The sequence below is a fragment of the Macaca thibetana genome, chromosome 4 (genome assembly GCF_024542745.1).
Source record: "Macaca thibetana thibetana isolate TM-01 chromosome 4, ASM2454274v1, whole genome shotgun sequence".
Classification (NCBI taxonomy): Eukaryota; Metazoa; Chordata; class Mammalia; order Primates; family Cercopithecidae; genus Macaca; species Macaca thibetana.
The window spans coordinates 48,922,692-48,943,200 of NC_065581.1; the positions used below are offsets into that span (position 1 = coordinate 48,922,692).

The 20,509-nt window shown below is 38.5% G+C and overlaps 1 protein-coding gene across 2 annotated transcripts in view; it reads right to left on the reverse strand.

The window, feature by feature from the left end:
* Nucleotides 1-18,531, reverse strand: part of PTCHD4 (patched domain containing 4) — a 213,494-nt gene extending 194,963 nt beyond the window's left edge. The window contains exon 1 of one of the 2 annotated variants that reach the window (XM_050789015.1): nt 18,072-18,531. In XM_050789015.1, coding sequence (XP_050644972.1) covers nt 18,072-18,497 — 426 coding nt within the window. In that variant the 5' untranslated portion in view covers nt 18,498-18,531. Of the gene's footprint in view, nt 1-17,897 lie in introns of both variants that reach the window. The other variant, XM_050789014.1, reaches the window with a different exon arrangement.
* Between the last annotated feature and the right edge of the window lie 1,978 nt (nt 18,532-20,509).

Below are 20,509 nucleotides of genomic sequence, written 5' to 3' on the forward strand. Positions count from 1 at the left end.
TTTATAATAGAGAAGTGTCACGATATTAGTCAGGTTTATTAGAGCTTTAGATGAGTATTCCAAGAAAAGTGGCAGAAATTCGATCAATTAAATGAGGTGCACATAAATTGAACTTAATAAAACTGACTAACTTGCTTCTGGAAAAAATGCTATAGGGAATATTCTTTCATTAGTTCTAAGTAAGAATGAATTTTATGATACAGTAAATCCTTTCCCACTTTTAATCTTGAGTTTCCCATGAAAACTATCAAGAACAACTTTAAATATATTATGTACAACGAAACTAAAGACTGAGGGACCTATATGGCTGGTCAATGCTTTAGGAATGAGTAAGAATGTAGGTGCTGCAGTAAGAATACTGGATCCATCCAATCTGAGTAGACTTTCATAAGTTACTTAACTATCTGTGCCTCAGTTTTCTTACTGTAAAAATGAGAATAATATAGTGCTCTAAGGGCTGTTGGTGACAACCAAATAAATTCATGCACATTATTTGGAGCAGGTCCTGTTCCAAATGACATGGAGCACTTGGTCCATTGAGCACACATCACCATTACAGGGTGGAACTGCTCCCATAGATCCATATCAGACGAGACTTGACCTATCCCTGTCTTCAAAAAATTTAAAGAAAGAGACTTCCCAACCTGAAGTCTTATTGTGTCTGCATTAAAGTAAACAAAATACAGAGCCAAATAATTACTGAGACAACTAAAACAAAAGTGTTGTCTTAGCACAGTCAGATAACAATATCTAGATTTTCTATTCATGTTAATTGAATTAATTGGACAGTTGTGTAATGCTGTACTTCACTTTGCTAGTACAAAATAATCCTTAAGGAAAAAGAGAAAAATGCACATTTTCATTTTATATTTCTTAACACTGAGACTTGGAGTCCTACAGTTTGTAGATGAACATCAATTCTCAGGAACACACATCAAACAACCTTTCAATCAGTAAACTGCGAGATAACATTTGTTGATTATTTTTACCCATCCTGTTCCAGAAAGATTTAATATGACGTTTTGTTAAAGGTATAAAAATCACTCCCCCTTTGTTTAATGGGAATAAAAATGCTGATAAATCATCCAAGTAGGCATGAAGTCAGAGATGTTTATTAAATCAGATATTACCCAATACAAAAGTAGGAATTAACTCTTTGTTCTTGGTCCTTATTAAAAATGCTCAACATCTTGGCTATAGTTACTTCATAATTTTACCATCTTAGCTATGGATGCTTCAGGATTTATAAAAGAAGTCATATATTCTTTTATAAGAATAAGAATATATATATTTTTCACGTTTGCTTGTTAAACAGTCCCACAGTTACCTTAACAGTTCTTACACACTAGGGAAAAAAGACCAAAGGGAGGATAATTTTTGGGGTCATGGAAAGTTCCACTATCCAACAATCTTCTGGCCAGGTCCTGTGGATGATTAATAACCCTCAGGTTTTTTCATCTTGATATTTCTTGGTCCATACCCATAAAATTTTCCTGCTTTGTATTCATTTTTTAAGTCTATAGCATTATTGGGATTTTATGCTGACTTCATAACCTTCAGAGTAACTGATCATAGCAAAATAGTTCCCTGCTTGCAGAGAGCAGCTCTCCATTGACCTCAATTTAATGAATAAATTTTGAAAAAGAAAACATTTATTACCAATTGAAATAAGCAGCTCTGAAAGATTTTCACCAACTGGTAAAGCCCATTTTTAAAAAATTATAGAGCTCTTGAGGAGGTTGAATCTGATGTAACAACAATTCTGCATTATTTAGAACTCTGGATCATTTTGGACTAACTTTTAAGATTCAAGTTACCCGACTGTGTTGCTAACTTCCTATTTACCTGCCTTCTTTCCTGACTAGATTGTACATTTCTGAAAAGGAAAGCCTGTGACTTATCTCTATAACCCCAGTGCCAGGCACAGTGTCTGAAACAATGTAAGCATAGAATACATCTCTATTGAGAAAAGTATTCATTGAAATAAGACAAATACAGGGAGGAGAAAGTTAAGAAGACACCTGGATATCTTTATAAATAACACATCATATGTGTTTAACACTTAGGAGATGCATCAATTTCTTGAACTTAAAAGTTTAATGTTTCAGGAGCTAAAAACAAAAAGGGTGGGAGGTTGATAATGAGATCTATGTGTGAGAGATTTTTTTTTGTCAGAGAGGTGAAAGCTAAGAAAATATAATTATCATTTCCAAGGTCACAGGTAAAGGACAGTTCAAGTAAAAAAAAAGCAATGACTTAGGTTCTTCTTCTTTGCTAGAAGAATAACAAATAGCAATCACTTGTTTGAAATAGATATGAGAACAAATTTTCTTCTGGAAAGACATTAAATAGTGAGTAAGTCATCCTTAGTAAGGAAATTTAGATACAACAGAGCTTCCTGAAGTGCGTAGATGAGATAACCCTCCACAATTTTTGGAGATGCATCTTGTGAAACTCTATGCACAAAATACGATGCTTAAGTTAAAATCTTTAGAGATGTGTTAGAGCAGCAAATAGAAGAGGAGTTAATTCCCTATTTTATATGGCATTGCAAAATATAAGGCAGATACGAATTCAACTATGTAAAGTGCTTTTGCCTTTCTGTCAAAGATAGAGATTTAATATAAAGGTGATGAGGGGGTACCAAATGTTTGGCTCTCCTTTTGTAATGTAAAATTTCCAGTTACCAGTGACCAGTGGTGTATACTACATCACTCATATTGACTGGGGAAACATCCTTTCATCTTATGTATTAAGTGATTTATAATTGCCATTTAAAAATAATAAGAGAGGGAGTAAATGATTTGTGAACCCACTGGTCTGCTAATGGAAAAGCTTTCTACTGACCCAAGAAGGGCACTTGGATGATTATGGCTTCTGTGTAGCTGGAACTACTCTAAATATTCATTGCACTTTAATGAACATACTTTTCCTTTAATTAGATATTATGTTAGTACTGTTTGAATATGAGTTGACTTGCCACACTGAACTGGGAAAGCCAGGATCCTTATATGAATGAATTAGAGATCTCACGTTTGCTAAAACTAGTAAATACATCTAGAATAAGAGTATAACATTTTGTTCACAGGTAAAGAGACAGAAAACACGCAATTCGGCTGAAGAATGTCAAGTAAGTGTTGTTTAAGCTAAGCCTGATTAAAATTCTTTAATATCATGCTTTTAATATTCAAAACGTGATAGTTAAAAAGTCAAAGAGTAATTCACTTTGTCTTTCATTAATTTGACATATGCTTATCTCTTACTATATGCTTATCAAAAGTATAGATTAACAACAGATAATATTAATAAATTAGTTGCAAAGTCACAAACACTGACCATCTCAGTATGTGTAGGAATTTAGTTTATCTTGATGGAAATCAGAGAGCTAATAACAATTTAATAAAAATCGCAAGTCTATATTAAGTTTTAGCATTTTACTTCATTAAGCTATGAAAATGTATTACTTTTGACCCTGTCATCAACATAACAAATATTTACCACGAGTCTACATATTTACTTTTTAAAATGAATCTCCTTGCATTAATGTGTTAAATGAGTATGCCTTTGAAAGTGTCTAGGGACATATTTTCCCAATGATAAGCAATCCGGGACATCTTAGAAGCATAGCAAATTGATTAAGACACCATATGTCTAGCCAATATTTATAGATTAGGGAAGTACAGGAAAGGATAAAGTTGTTCCATTTAGCTACAGAGCTCCCTTAGAGGCAACTTACCTGGCAGGAAAATGGTACTGTGGTACCTGGTGTCAGGGCAGATGTTCTCTCCCTTGAGACTCCAAACTTGGCCTGAAGCTGAGTTTCAGGGGAAGCAGCATGGGTCCTATTTTATAGTGTTCCCTTATCCTCTCATCCTGTCTGCAAAAGAGCTAGGTAGGATAGGGGGATCTTTCTTCAGTTTCAGATTCTTCAGTATTTCTCAATTTGGCTATCCACTGGAATCATTCAAGAATCTTGAAAAATGCCAATGCTCGGGTTCTTTCCCCAGATATTTTGATTCCATTGATCTTAAGAGGGGCCCCAGGCATTACATAATTGGAAAGTTCCTGAAGTGTTTCTTTGAAGAATCATTGAACTATACCAAGTGAAAAGGAGTAAAAATTACTTTGTAATAGGATAAGCCACAAGGTATTCTTAGAAGCTTAATCTTGGATGTGGTCCTTAACAAAGCAATTTACAGCATGTTGGCATTGGCCTATAAATAACTCAGGTCCTCCTAATTTCTATCCAAGGTTTTTCTTGAGACTACTGCTCCCCTGGAACTTGTTGGCCTATATTTATACTTTGCTTTCTTAAGTTTACATGAAAGCGTAAGTTTTATAAGTTTAAACTTATGAAAGCAACATTCTAAATCATATAAGAATTATTTTTCCCTACAGCTTCTATTAGCAAGTCAGAAGGTTTTACTTTCTTCCTTATGTCTGTTAAGGATTTTAAATTTCAGTGCCAAAACACTGCCCCAGAAGTATTCTAAAGATAACAATAAATGATTAAGTAAATTATGTCACAACTACTTGATGACCTTTTGTGCAACCAGTAAAATGATTATAAATATGCTTATGATAAAACAATAAAAATAAATAGGATAAAAAATGCACCCTATGATGACAGCTGTGTATTTTATAGTTAAAGTCTGGAATTTTTTTTTATAGAATTAGTGTGGGGATGGTAAGTGATTTATCACATGGTTTCCTAACCTTCCAGTGATGTTATGATTCTGAGTTTATATTAATAAAAACTAGCTATAATTTGTTTTAAAAACTACCAAGTGCTAAAATTTTTGAAAATCTGTAGGGTGGATACTAACAATACCATTTTTTTGAACCCAGAAAAGCTGAGGGACAAAGATGTTAAGTGTCACATCCAAAGTCATATGCAAGGAAATGGAGATATTTGATTCATAGATTTGTCTGTTTCTTATGTATTACTTCATCATTATTTAAACTTTTTTACAGACAGACTCGATCAATAACTGGCTCCCCTATTAATCCAGCAAGAAACAGGATCCACCCAGTAAAAACATTTGTTGTTTTAGTCTAAGTGGGTCAGATTGTCAATGGATGCTTATAAGTTTATGATAAAACAATAAAAATAAATAGGATAAAAAAGACACACACCCTATGATGACAACTGTGTATTTTATAGGTAAAGATTGGAAATAAATTTCCAGTCAATGAATCCACAGGATATTGAACTGAGAGAGAAAGATGGGGAGTGCGAAGTTCTTATCAAGTTAATTATTAATTACCAAAATATTTTTCAATCAAGACGAAGGTGAGTAAGATAACATCAGTTTATAAACCACTTTTTAAGAGAAATTAACTCTAAAAATATAAATTTGAACATTGCTTTGGAAGAGATATTCTGATAAGATGTGATTAGCTAATAAAATAGTCTAAAGACTCACAACCTAGAAAGAATCCAATTCCTTAAAAACAATCCCCAAGGTGAAAATGATTGAAAGAATGAAATGAAAATAAAAGCCAAGCTGCTAATATCAGTTTTATGTGCTACTCCCTCAGAGAGGTATGCTCTATCTATAAAATGGGGTCATTAAACTAGTTCAAACCCTGAGCTTCCCTCATTCCCCTGAGGCGTTCTTTCAGGGTTAGTATCTGTCTCCTGGGGCACTTACTGGCACCCTACTCTCCCTGTCCTCATGCCCTATTATGCAAGCTCTGCCTCACCTACCCAGATCTTTGCCCTGTAGAGATTGTCCCCTACTTTGAATCGTACAGAAAGACTCGGTTCCTGGGAAGGGAGAAATGACAAGCTAGGCTTTTCCCATGAGGGAAGGGTACTATGCAAGAGCCACATATGGAATATTAGGATGGTATCCAATGTTTCCCACTCTTAGTGGAAAAGTATGGTAAATGTTGAATTAAATAGATTCAGGCAACCAGAATCAGCACTAAATGAGAATTCCCTTCCTAAACAAATACATTTACATTTAGTTCATTTCATCCGTCATTTACTGAAGGCTTTCTTATATGCAAAACTGTTTTTAAATTATGTGGAGAAGGCTATAAACGTAAATGAGATACAATACCTATCTTCAAAGGCTTTGTAAAAGGCTACTTTCAAAAGCTTCATCATTTTGAAGGAAAATAAGGGCTCTAAATAACACATATACTTATTAGTGCTGTAGTACAAATGTTAACAGCATGCTTCACATTTGTTTTTAATGAAATTTTTCATACATAGAAAGGGTAACCTATACTGTCTAGGGGTTCAGGTTTTAGCCTGTTAATATTTTCGGTCTGTAACTTTTCACTAATATGTGCCTGTCACTTATTTTCAGTAATCAAATTTTTCCTATGTATAAATAGTTTCTATCTTCTCATAGTTAAATATAAAACAAAAGGCATTTGGATTCAGTGAAATCTTAATTGAGTGTAGTTTCTTGGATATATTAAAACAATAAATGTAACTTGGGTTTCTCAAGGCCAGAGTATACAAAATAGGTCATATTAAGAGTGACTTAAATTTAACTTGCTGGCATCCCTATTGAATATGATGGGAGCTCTGACCCCTGCAAACCTTCACCTATGCATTTCTAGGGGTCCTTAGAATATAGAATATGCTTCAGCAGTGTCCACTAGAACTTTCATGGTCTTCCTCTTTAACCTTCTGGCTGATCGTCACTGCTGTGAGTTAGAACTGCAAGTGCTGGTGACCATGTGACGCCGAAGTCTGTGCTGAAGTCTCCAGATGTGATTCTGCAAACTCTCATGGTGCCATATTTGTCAGATCAAATATAGCACACCCAGTTCAATCTGAATTTCAGATAAGTAAAGAATGCAATATTTATTACATACTTATACCAAAATGTTATTCTTTAAAACAAAATCTGAAATTTAAATTTAACTGGGTGTCCTGTATTTTTACTTGCTATATTTGGCAACCTATCAGGTGCCCAAGCCATGTTATGCTCTCTGCAACCTTTCCTTAGCTGAAGCCACATGGATGCTGTGTACAGGTGGGTAGAAAGTCTCTCCCTCCCTCTTCTGGTGGTCTTTTTTTTTTTTTTTTTTTCTGAGCCCAAAGCTGTTGCTCATGCCTCATGTATCTCAGGGCCATTCATGAAAATGGCTTTCAATATCTTTCTGTAGGCAGGGCTTGGACAAATCATAGGATATCAGACTGACTGGAATGGGCTTTGATTCGATTCCTTTATAGCTTCCTTCAAGGACTTGCCCTGCAGACCTTCTTGCTGATCATATCCTCCCAGGCAAATTAATTTATGCAGAGAAAACTAAATGTCTTATTAGTTCATTAGGCACATACACTTGTACTTTAGTAGAGACTCACTGTATATTTATAACACAAGTTAGATGGAGACTAAGGGAACTACCTACCTCAAGTACATGAAAATGCTTTCTACTTCTGGAAGTACTTAGAGAAGCTCCATGGAAAAAGTGGCTTTAAGGCCTCAGCTTTTAAGATATATGTATGATTTTGACTGTGCAACAAATTCCAAGCAAAAGGAACAGTATGAATAATGATAAGAAACTAGGAAAGTTCAGGATGTGATTGTTTTTGTTTGTTGCAGCATTTGATGTAACGATAACTGAAACTACAAGGGAATTTGGAGGCTGAGCTAAGGGAAGTTCTCAATGGTCAGGAGTTTGTAGTTTTTCTTCCCGAAATGGGACGTGCTTGTAAGAGTTGGTTAAGGAAGAGAATAATCAAGAGATTCATATGATCTTGTAAATAGACTAGGTTTAAGCATGATAAATTATAATGAGAAAGATTAGATTGTCACTTAAATAAAATAGACAAATGACAATAAAGGCCTCAGGTAGAGACAGTCAAGAATGAAAATGAAAATATGTTTGAAAAAGAGACTTTGGTTCTGAGCATTGGTAATCTGTTTTAAAAGTCACAGTGCCTGGGTCATCCCAAGGTTAATTAAATCTGAATTTCTCTAGATGGGATCCATGAAATCAGTATTTTTAAAGCTCCACTAATGATTTCTACACTCAGCCAAGACTGAGCACACTTTAACTGGAATCAGAGTCACCTGTAGGGCTTGGTGTGTGCTACCCCCAGTGTTTCAGCAGATCTCGAATTAGGTCTGAGAATCTGCAATTCTAATAAGTTCCCAGGTGATGTCAATGCTACTGGTCCAAGGACTACACTTTGAGAACTACTGCTGTAGAATGATTATTAGATATTACTGTTTATATGTTTTGACTGAGTGGGGAAAACTTAATCATAGATGACCGAGATACTGAGTCTGAGTTAATGGCAACATAGAGATGCCATTGAAAGAGTTACAGACATGGAAGCAAATAGCAGATGCTTGGCTTGAATGAGAATATTAAGAGAATGGATTCTGAGAAAAAATATTTTATTAAAAAATATGCCTATGGGAATAGAAAAGAAAGTGAGCCAGTAAATGGTAGAGAACCATCAGAGGAATAGAAGAACCATAACATCACAAAACCAAGAGGGAAGAGAGTGGTCAAGGCTAGCTCTATTGAGAATATCATAAAAATTCAACCTTGAAAATACTTTCGGACCCAGTGCACACTGAGACAAGGGTCGAAGTAGACAAAGGACAAGGGTCCTTTGCTACTTTTTACTGTCCTTAGCAAAGAGAGGTCACATTCCGAATGATGACCTGCAGGCAGCTCCAGTTCTTCAGTGCAAAAGGCAGAAGGGTCTATGTTCATCTTATTACACTTACTAAGGAATTAATGAGGACTACCAAAAATAGGAAAGATTTTCAGCTTTGAGGGTTGAAACAAAAATGATTTTTAAATCTAATCATGAATTCAAAAGAAGGTAATTCCATGTCTTCCGGATAAGGGCAGAAGGTCAATGCTCAATAACTTAATGCACTAGTATTTGTTAAGAATGTATAATGAACCAGGTGCTGTTCTAAGCACCTTATAATCTTCCTACTCAGAGTGTGGATCATGTACCAGCGCCATCAGTGTCACTCGGGAGCTTGCTTGAAATGCAGACTCTCACCCCACTCCAGACCTACTGAAGAAGAATCTGCATTTTTAATAAGATTCTTAGATGATTATTAGAGTATGAGAAGCACTGCCTAAGATATTATGAGTTGATTTAATACACTCAGTACTGTGAGGTAAGGGCTACTATGAGGGAAGTGTTACAAAGAAGTTAAAAAATGAGCAGGGTGCAGTGGCTCATGCCTGTAATCCCAGCACTTTGGGAGGCCGAAGTGGGCGGATCACAAAGTCAAGAGATAGAGGCCATCCTGGGCAACATGCTGAAACCCCATCTCTACTAAAACTGCAAAAATTAGCTGGGCTTGGTGGTGGGTGCCTGTAGTCTCAGCTACTTGGGAGGCTGAGGCAGGAGAATTGCTTGAACCCGGGAGGCAGAGGTTTCAGTGAGCCGAGATTGCGCCACTGGACTCCAGCCTGGACGACAGAATGAGACTGTCTCAAACAAACAAACAAACAAACAATCAAAAAGTATCTGAAGTCATAGAGTTAATGGGGGTAGAGCTGAGATGTAACACAATCTGGATGCACAAATCCTGACCTAAATGATGCTACCTATGCTGACTCTCAAGAAATTCATTACATGACCCTCAGCACTCACCACCATCACTCTTTAACCTATATCCACAGTGTCTTTCCTTCAGTGCTTCTAGGGCACCGTGTCCTCTCCATCATATTCTTTCTTGTCTCTAACCTTAACTCACCCCTGTGTGTTAACTCCCTCTCACCTATCAGATCTCCACTCACAGTCACTTTCTCAAGAAAACTGGTTTTTTACCCCCAAACTTGGTATTCTATTCTCACAGCATCGTGTATTTTTCATCCATGATAATTTGTAATTATGAATTTATCTGTGTGATTCTGGGTGTGTATGTTTTCTTTAACAAGACGCAAGCCCCCAGAGGGCAAGGACCGCATCTGTTTTGTTTCTCACTGAATCTCTAGTGGCCAACACATTGCCTGAGACTTAGCGGACTCAATAGTTACCTAAATGAATGTGTATGTGAATGGCTTTTGAATCTTACCCACACGATATCTGCCTTGCCCACGTTAGTAAGACCTGCACTGACAATCAGAACTGAACATTCTCACTGTCCATGTCATTAAAAGACCTACTGAGGTAAGAGAATGTAGCTCAAATTTAAAGGGAAGAGTAAACTTTGAGGGTGAACCCTTAACATCCAATCAAACCTCCATCTGTCACGAATGCCTGATCTTTCAGAACCTTCTGAAGCTATGAGAGCCCTTTACATACCTTTTTGGCTTTCTAGAACCCAGAACTTATGCTCTATCTTCAGTCTTTTTATTTTGTTTTGAGACAGGGTTTCCTTCTTTTGCCCAGGCTGTACAGTGAGGCAATCTTGGCTCACTGCAACCTCAGCCTGCCAGGCTGAAGGCATCCTCCTACCTCTGCCTCTCAAGTAGCTGTGACCACAGATGTGTACCTCCACACCTGGCTAATTTCTGTATTTTTTCCATAGAGATGGGGTTTCGCCATGCTGCCCAGGCTGGTCTTGAACTCCTGGACTCAAATGATCTGCCCACCTCAGCCTCCTAAGGTGTTGGGATTGCTGGCATGAGCCACCGTGCCTGACCTGCCTTCAGCCTTTGAAACGGCAAAGTTAGAAGATCCCAGGTGAGTCCCCTGCATGTTGGGAGGGGAGCTCCAGAAGATAAACATTGACTGTTCCAACACAAATCCTGTAACTAAACACAACCCATTCATTTTTGAATGCTGTTCATCAGGCACCTTTCAGAGGCCCTGAATTCATCTCAATGACAGAAAATGAGCCTTGATTTCAGTGAGAGGCTCTTCCATAATAATCCTGTCTGAAAAAAAGCATAAATTACAATGCCATTTTAAAGGTACACTGTTCTGTAATTTTGTGTTTCATTTTCCTCCAAATACTTTTACTCCCATGTATAGTGCCTATATATTGTGTTCTCACATAATATTAACATAATTGGAGTAACTAGGGTTTAATGCTGCCACTACTGTGAAATAACAGCAAAGGGACTTGAGAAAAATGCTGCTGATTTTTTTTTTCTTAAAGAGATGGTTAGATTTAATTTCAACCGTTTTAGAAAATATTGAACGACTGTAATCAGCTTAAAGCTTAACCAGGTGACAGGCTCAACTGTAGGTGATAGGAATGAGGGTTTTTCAATGTAGAACAGCCTCTTGATAATTCTCCAGATATCTCTTTGGTGTTTCCAAGATAACACCATGATAAATGACATGTTGAGAGGCTCAATTACCATATTTTCTTATGGTATATTCAGTCTCAACAGTATATGAGTCTTCCAAATCACATCATGAATTAGGAGTGCTAAGGTCAACCTTGAGTTTTAGATCTGAGAATCTCTAACCCAAAGGGGCATATTAATCACCCAGGGAGCTTGTTGAAATGTAGATTCTGATAAGTAGGTCTTTTGTAAGACCTGGGGAGTTTTAATTTCAAAGAAGTTCCCAGTTGGTGCTCATGCTGCTGGTCTATACAAAACACTTTGGTCTTAGAAAACAAACTGAAATTAATTTTGTGGCTCACAATGCAATTTGGCATGCTTTTAAGTCAGAACCATTGCCTAAATATTTCTGCATGCCAGAGCCGTTATAAATGTACCCTTGTCCACCAGCACACTGGCAGAAACACTCTAGAAAAATGAGTCATTCCATGATTCCACCCTGGGGAGGAGACTTGAGTGATTTGTTTAGCTAAGTTAGGGAAGAAATAGATCTGCTGTCCAATCAAATGTGTGTTGGGCAAATCTAGGGGGTTGGAAATTTCAGATTTATTTTTAAAAAATATTTATATTGAGCGTATGTCTGGATGTATCTGAAACAGGTCTGGGCAAAAGTTGGTCAATTCTAGAACAGATTTAAAAGCAATGTGGTCAAATCACGGTGTAATCGCTAATGGGTTAAAATGCAAAATCTGTCCATACACAATATATTTTGAAAAATGAAACATAAATATTGCTTCAATTACAATATAGAATTATTTAAAGTAGAAAAAATTAAGAAAATAAAAATGGTTAGGGTGCATTATTGCTTATGGTGTCAGGACAGGGAAATAAGTATGGTATTTTTGGCGGGGTGGGGATGATCTTGGTCTCCTTATACACCTCCATCATGATGTGTATGTCTCTTTGGTTTCTACTCTCCACTGACACCCCAAGTCCTTAGTGGTCCTGAACCACTAAAGGAAATTATCATCAGATAAGCTGAAGATAAGGAAATGGGAAGAAGAATGGAGATAACCCTTTTCTGTCCTGTTTTTTTTTTAAACCCTCTCTTAATCCTTGACTTAGGAAAATAAAAGGAAGCTTAAAAAAGTACTTATGAAACATTTAAAACCAGATTTAAATCTGGTTTTAAGGCCTTGATGAAACCAAGGAGGAGAAGCTAGACCCCAGTGCCAAGCAATTCTTTAGCCCACTTTGGGTGTTCAGAAAAATTTAATAAAAGAACTTATCCCAATAGGATGGCCAGGAAAAATATGTACAATAATTCAGTTGGGTGCTATGAAAAAAGTCTTTCAGTAGCATCATTCAACTGGAAGCAAGCACATCTACTTAACTCCAGAAGAAAAACATACTAGAATATACCCCCAAATCCACTATAATGATAATTATCTACTCTATGGTAGAATGGTACCTAAGAATCATAGAATTTGATTGGCTGACAAGAATCCTGACAATCCCTGGCCTAACTCTATCATTTCACAGAGAAAGAAGCTGACACCTACATCAGTGATGAGACTTGCCAAATGTCACACAATTGATCCTTAAAGAACTGAGGTTAGAACCCAGAGTTCTAACCAGTACAGAAACCTGGGTCTCATAGAACCCAGGTCTCCTGAATATTTCTTAATGTAGAGCATATTGTGCTATCCCATCAATTTTACTTTTTCAGGCCATTTGAAGCCAGGAGTACTCAAGCTTCTTTGGCACATAAGCCACTGGCTCAAAACTTTGGACTAGGTTACAGGAATCTACTTTTAGCTGATTTTTACCTTACCTTGGTTTGTTCTGACTTGATAGGAAATGATATTAAAGGTGAAATCATGTGCCAGTGAAGAATTTGCCAAACTCTCCACAGTAAGGGGACAGTAAGAATTTGCCCAAACTAGAAGCTTCACTCTGTCACCTTCTTATGAGCCAGTCACTCTGAGCAAGTAAGGGAAATAGTGTGAAACCTTAGTAGTGGTATTTTATCATGGGTTTCAGATGACAGGAGTTAGAGCCCTACTTCTTTCTTAGTATAAAGGGTTGTCATTACAGAGAATGATGGAGGATGTCGTGGGATCTAATATAGTATTGTGGTTAAGAATATGAGCTTCAGTACCAGACAGACCTAGATTTAAATCCAAGCTCCAGCAAGTACTAGCTTGGGGACTTTAAAGAAGTCACTTAACCTCCTGGTCTTCAGTTTTCTTTCTTATAAAATGGGAATAGAAATAATCCCCCTGACTTAAAAACTTTAAAAAATTAAATAGCATGTGTGTTTAAAACACCTAGCACCATGTAGGATACAAACTGAAGATTCAGTAAGGTAGTGATGTTTTACTCAGTCAGAAAGGTAAGCTTAAATCAAAATATCAGAGAAGATCCTGACATGTATAACTTATATGGTTTTAGAATTAGAGAAAGAAGTCCATAGCATAACTTTGCTTGAAAATTTCCCTAAGTATTGCTGGTTCTCACTTTTCATGTTGGCTTAAGTTACTGTTCCATTGATATTGGAGCTAAATAATTAATGGCAACATCTTCCAAACCTGGAGCATGTACCCGAAATGTACCCAAAGAAACATTGTCTTCTGTTAAGGAGCAGGAAAGTCTATCTTTGCTCTTATTTCAAATGTGGTACATTGAAGTACATACTGACTTAACTTTAACATCTGTTCAGAGGTGTGGTTATTAATAGAATATAATGGGAATGGCAGGATTCAGGGAAAGAGATTTGCTTTATTTCTCTCTCACTGTTGGCCAGGATATTGGGATCTAGACTTGGAATCAAACCCATATCCAAAGACATTTGTCTGCTTAAATATTTACTTATGTCTTTACTGCAGCCAAAATAAATAACTGGGGACATATGAGAATTGTTGTTTTCATGAAACTAGCCAGGTGGAAAAGTGAGGTTATGATGGCCTACCTAAAAACAGGGAAATATTACCTGTAAGCACCCGACCTCCTTGAACAATAATGAAAACATTTCTTAGAGTCCAGAACGGTCCTTGCTTAAAGATTCTGAATGCCTATCTCACTTAAATCAAGAGGTAGACTTCAACAATATAATAAGTATTTTACTTAAAAATTCAGTCTGCCCATTTCTATTACCGTATACAATAGTATGATGTGTATATTTTAATAGGTGAAAAAAAAATAACCCCTAAATATTTGGGTCAAAAGCACTTTAAAGACAGTTGGAGAATGCAAAGAATACCTTTAAAATAAAAGCAAGCCACAAAAGTATAAAAAGTGATGATAATTTTGTGATATAGCAGTATAAGTGTGCAAATTAATCAATAAATTAATAAATGACTATTTGTCATGAATACTATCTACATAGAACTAGGTTAGGTTGGGGTTGGGAAAGTGAATAGTACAGAAACGATGTATGATATGATTCGTGTGCCTAGTGAGGAATATAAAAGAAAGATTATAATGAAGGGAATAATTGCAGAGGTCATGTCATATAGATGTAGGGATTTTAGATTTTGGCATCTTTTCTACACAGCTTTTGAAATTGTGTATATGTACCATTTCTTCTGTGGTATTCTAAGTCAATGGCTGCTTTTTTCATACCAGCTTTATCTAAGCCTCTGTTTGGAATTCCACAGAAGGCACCTTTCTGTGTCCTGCTTGTCTGGATCACCTTGTCAACATAATCATGTTTATCAGAAGTTCTAAACCTCTCTGTGTCCAGGACTCTCTGGATGTCTTCATAATATTTGGAAGATGACCTTCTGTTGTCATAACAAAGGTTTCTGACCACTTCTGTCAGTCAATCAGTGTTTACACATCTTCAGCCTGTCCCTAAGCACTGACCTGCTTCTTTAATGTCAAGTAATTGCCAATTCATACTCATGTTATGCAGCCACCACTATTTATTCTGCAATTTCCTAATTTTCTGCCTACCAATAGCATTTTCCGGTACTAAAATTTTTCATATTGGTTAGAGTTTGGAAGAGTAGTGACCCAGTAGAACAGGAGAAAGCAAAATGAATTTGAAGGCTAAAAAATATACATATAAAAATTTTCCTCAAATCTTGTACACCAGGAGTTCTCACACTTTAGTATGTATCAGCATCATAGAAGCATACTTTGAGAGCCCCTGAAACACAGGAACCAAAATCATTTTTAAATAACATGTAACAAAAGGTCATGTCATTTTGCTCTCTGCCAGGGAGTCCTGATCCTGGGAGCCCCTGGAGAGCCTTTGACAAGATTCTAGGCATCCATGGTACTCTTAATATTATATTTTAAATATTACATTTTGTATTGTGTGAAATTGTGTCTGAACACTTGAGAGGGCCCATTGCTCTCAGAAGACCTCAAAAGCCCAATTTACCCAAACATAGTTGAAAGACTCCCACTGATGCCATGCAGAGAGAGTTAAGACAAGACATTTGAGGAAACATTGATAGATACTAGAATATTGCAGAATAAGAACTTTAGCTAATGTGTAATACTTCTGTTCTTTTTATGCTATTATGATATTAACATTTGTAATTAATGATTCCCTTCTTTTGTGATTACCCTCTGACTCCTAGTAAGATATGTATCAACCACCAAATAGCATAAAGTTTCCATGGAGCACCTGTTATAGGCCTAGCATGGTGTTGGATCAATGGTGCACTCAAAGATTGCAGAGTTCCTGCTTGCAGGTTACTCTGGGTGAGGACACTGACATCTACTGTTTTGTTTTGTTTTTTTGAGACAGGGTCTCCCTCTGTCACCCAGACTGCTACTGTTAAGACTCACAAGAGTGAGAACTTCGCTTTTCTTGCCCCAAACTCTGTCTCACGTGCTTAGAAGAGCATTTAGTAAATCATAAGAGCATAACCAATGATTATTAAATGAGTAAATTGAATACCTCAGGGACTTTATACTGTAAATAGCATAATGATATTACCAGATAAACAACATTTCCTCAGTGGCTGATTGAACAAAAATTTTACACCTGGAGGATACTGCTGAATACAAGCACTAGAGCACCCAACCAATAATGCATACTAATGAACTGCAAAGTTGACTCCATAGGAAAAGCAAACTGAAGCCTAAATATGACAAAGTTTCAAATCTTTCTTTACTCCAGGTGTTTGGTATAGGAAAGAACTCAATTAAAAGAGTATAGGTTAGCAAGATTACCTCTCCACCACATCCTTTTCTTTAGCAAGCAATAATGTTGATGGAAAAGGATTCGGGAAATGAAAAGCATGCTGCCTAACCACACATCCATCATGCTCCCATCAATAAGTTTGAAGCAGGCAAACCCTAACCTAGATTTAAAGCTGGTAAATCATCTGTTTCGTTTCACTAAACATCAAGGGGTTGCTCAGCTTTGTAAAGCTGAAACCCTTGTCAGCCTCTGGATCCATTTAAATGAGGACACCATGTTAATTAAAAAAAAAAAAAAAAAAAGCAGGTTATAAGGTTTCCTGAGGAATTTCTAGTTTCTAAGTGCATTAAATTCTACATCAATTTAGGAAAAAGATGTTTTTCTCTCAAAACTCCTGAAAAAGTTATTTTTATTATGTATAGATGCTGACTATATCAAATTAGTGATTATTAGGCCATTCATTTATTGAAACTGGGGTCTCTTTTATTCCACTATCTCCACAGATGCACACACATATCCTCACATACATTAAAAAAAATTATTCTTCTTGGGAAACACCTGTCTTAGGAGTTCTTGGCTGTGCAGCTTCTGGGCATGCACAGGGTCAAGCAGACAAATGGTGCAGTGACTCTTTTGGAAGTCACATTTGTCCCTGAAACTTCAGTCACCTGGAGACTGCATGCCTCATTGCCTGCAGCAGCTCAATCTTGACAGTGTAGAATTAGTTTAGAAATCTCATTTGAGCGACAAAATTTAAATTGAGAATCTAAACAGCACAATATATTTAATGCTGACATAACCATTCTTTGTAAATTTTGCTGACTGTGATTTTTTTCTTTCCTTTTGTTATTAAACTGTTGTAATAATCTTGCTCTTATTTGGAATTTTTTATGGGAAAGGAAGATCACTGGACTCAGTTAACTAGTGCATCAGTTAGGTGCACATTCCTATTTTTACACACAGAAAATTCCTGCTTCGTTTGCTATGCAAACACACTACACATCATTCCTGGAATCCCTACTACATTCATAACTCACTGCTTTCAGACACACGATCACACGGCACCAAAATACAAACTCCCCACACGTTAACAATCAACCCAGGCTGAAGATGTAAATAGGTGGATATGACACCAGGTGGATGTGTAATCAGTAATAAGAAATACATTGAGCCCCATAATGAAAAGAAATCCCACAAATTGTTTAGGATTCCCCCTCCCCCTTCCATTCACTGATTTATTAACCCTGAACAAAGATGTAATTGCAGGGTCTCAGAAACAACTTTTTTTTTTTTTTTTCCATTTTTCTTTTTTTTTTTTCTTTTTTTATTTTTTGGCATTTGTTTTGTTTGGCCTTGAATTTCTTAATATCTAGTCATACCATTCATTGCCTGTTTTCTTCACTCAGTTGCCCATCTTTCCCCCCCAGAAATGAAAGAAGCATTAGCTTCTGAGTCTTAAGGATGAGACCTCTGCATTTTCTTTGCTTGTTTAGGGCAAGAAATGAAGTGCTGCCTCTTTAATTGGCAGAAGCATGCAGAAAGAGCATACCTTTAATTTAGTGTTGGGATACCTCACTTGCACCCTGGCTGTTGTCTTATTGGAGACGGCAGCCTGCCTGAGATCCTCTAGCACTGAAATAATATCATCCAGCACGCATTTCTTATCCTGATTTCTCAACACACACAGATGGGAAAAAGTATAATTATAGCCCTTGTGGTTCACCTTCATTTCCAGCACGGCTCGGTGGGTCTGCAGGATCCCCTCAGCCTGGAGCAAAATATTGTCCCCGGGTGGGGAGAGGAGGATCACCCTGCCATACCTCCCAGGGGTGTGTAAGTCCGAATAGAGCTGGCTTTTGGACTGGTCCAGGGGGAAAAGGCTGCTGGCCAGGCTGCGCTCGATCTTGGCCAGGCTGTGGCTGGGAGCGACCAGGCGCTCCAGGTCGCCCTCGGGCTGGAAGCGGTTGAGCGCGCTGAGGCCGAAGGTGATGGTCAGGACTGCGGGCACGGTGAGGAAAAAGACCGGGTGCCGGCTCACGCACAAACCCAGCCTGTGGCAGAACGACTGGAGCCCTCTGCGAAGCACCTGCCGCAGCATCCTCCACCAGATCCAGCTCGCAGGCGCTCCCGGCCGTCTTAAAAAGCACATGTGACATGTGTAAGCGCCGGGCTACCCCGCTCTCCCCCATCCCACACCCTGGGGCCAGTCCCCCCTCCCCACCGCCGCCGCCTCCCCACCCACTTCGCGCTCACCCCACAACCACTCAGCCTGGTCTTTCCCCGGCCCCACCTCCATGCGCTCCTACTACTCTTTCAAACACTGCAGCAAGTTGCAGCAAGGCGGGCAAATATCGACAGCGCGCGTGGGGGCGGGCGGCGGGCGCTGCGGGGGCGCCGCCGGGCCCACCCCCTCCCCGGCCTCCCCGCGCCCTCGCCGCCTCCCGCGCTGGCTCTCACCGCATGAGCAGCGTTCCCTGGGTCTAGCCCTTCATCTCGGTGCTGCAGTCCCCTGGCCTCCCTCGCTGGAGGTGGTTCCGTGTGGAGCGTCCCACAGATGTGGATTTCCTCTCTCTCCTGGTGGGGTTCGGTGCCTAACTGGAACCATGTGCCTCGGTGTTGTAAGAAGCAGACATGTGCCCCATAAGGGGGGGCCTTGGGGGGGAGGAAAGGAGGGAGAAGGGAGGGAGCACGTTGGGGGTGGGGGGGCAGATAAGCTTTTTTCTTTTTTTAAGATGCTGACAGTTATTTTTAGAGTTTTGTGTTCCCTCTCCTCTCCCCGCTGGAGTGAATGGAAGAGGAAATAAATGGTGAAGGTGCTGCTGGCCCATTGGAGCAGGGGCAATTAGAGCCCAAGGAGTGGGGCGTGGAGGGAGAGAGCTCCAGGGCTCCAGGAGGCAACCTTCTCGCCCCTCCAGTTTCCCTGTGCCCTCGAATTCTGCTTTTCAGCGAAGAAAAGGAGCAGAGAGGATGATGCTGCATTTTTAACACACCACGCAGCATGCAAGGGATTTCCTCGCAACACCTTCCTCGCTGTGATTCCACAGACCAGTCCGCTGCAGCTGAGGGCTGCGGAGACCACATCTATCCCTGGTGCGTTGGGACTGTCTGGATCGCTTCCTTCCTCTGTTGGCTGGAGAGGAGGCATTTGCCAATAGCAGTAGCCTGTGTCTTGGGATGTACGTGTGCGTGTGCATGTGTGTGTGTTGAAAGTGAAGATCTATAGGCAATATGAGGTTTTCTCATAACATGTTACATTCACTTTCCGTATTCTTGAGATTAAAGGATAGAAAGTTCCTAAAGCTGATTTCAGTCCCCTTTTCCCAGTGTCTCCTTCCACCCCTCACCTATGAGGACTGTTTCAAGTCATCTAGTTTAGGCTCATTGTCTACCTGTGAGTGGAATTCCAGAAACAGACACTTCCAGACACACACCAGGTAGTTTTGCCTGAATAAAAGAGAGTTGGCTGGGTAGAGGGAAACCTATTGGAGTCACTTGTAGAAAACAGTGAATGTCCTTCACCGTATAAGAAAGAAAACCCCCACCAGATACAATTCCTCCTTCAGCATCCAAAAGTGTGAACGAGTTCTCAGCTTCAGATCAGATCAACTTCAAAAACTTTAATAAGTGTGTGTGTGTGTGTGTGTGTGTGTGTGTGTGTGTAACGTATTGGGGTTTTTGGAAGTTCATGTTCTGGAAAGGATATGAAGAAATTTTTAGGGCAAACTCTAAAGTGCGAGTGTGAACTGGAGATTTGCTTTCCAAAGTTTCTGTTCTTTTTGGAATGACTTCATAGAAAAGATTGAGTTTCAAGAGATGTTTTGTGTACACTTTCTTAACAACAGTGAAAGTGCCCATTCTTCATAAGATACGTAGAAAGGGACCCATCTATGCATATAAACAAGCTAAAGGACTCCTTGTCATAATAGATACCTTTTATTTTTTTCTACTGGAATTGATTCTTCAGTTAAGAGACCAATGACACAGCAGAGAGCTCAGAAACAGCGGCAATGCTTAAGGACAAGTGTCTAAAAGAAGGTGTCATATGTAAGATTAAATAAAAATTCCACCGTTTCTAAATTGAAAGTGACCTTGGCGGCCATTCTGTTTGAATTTCTACTGAGTGCAGGGATAGCTTCTATATTATCTCTGGTAGTTCTCCAT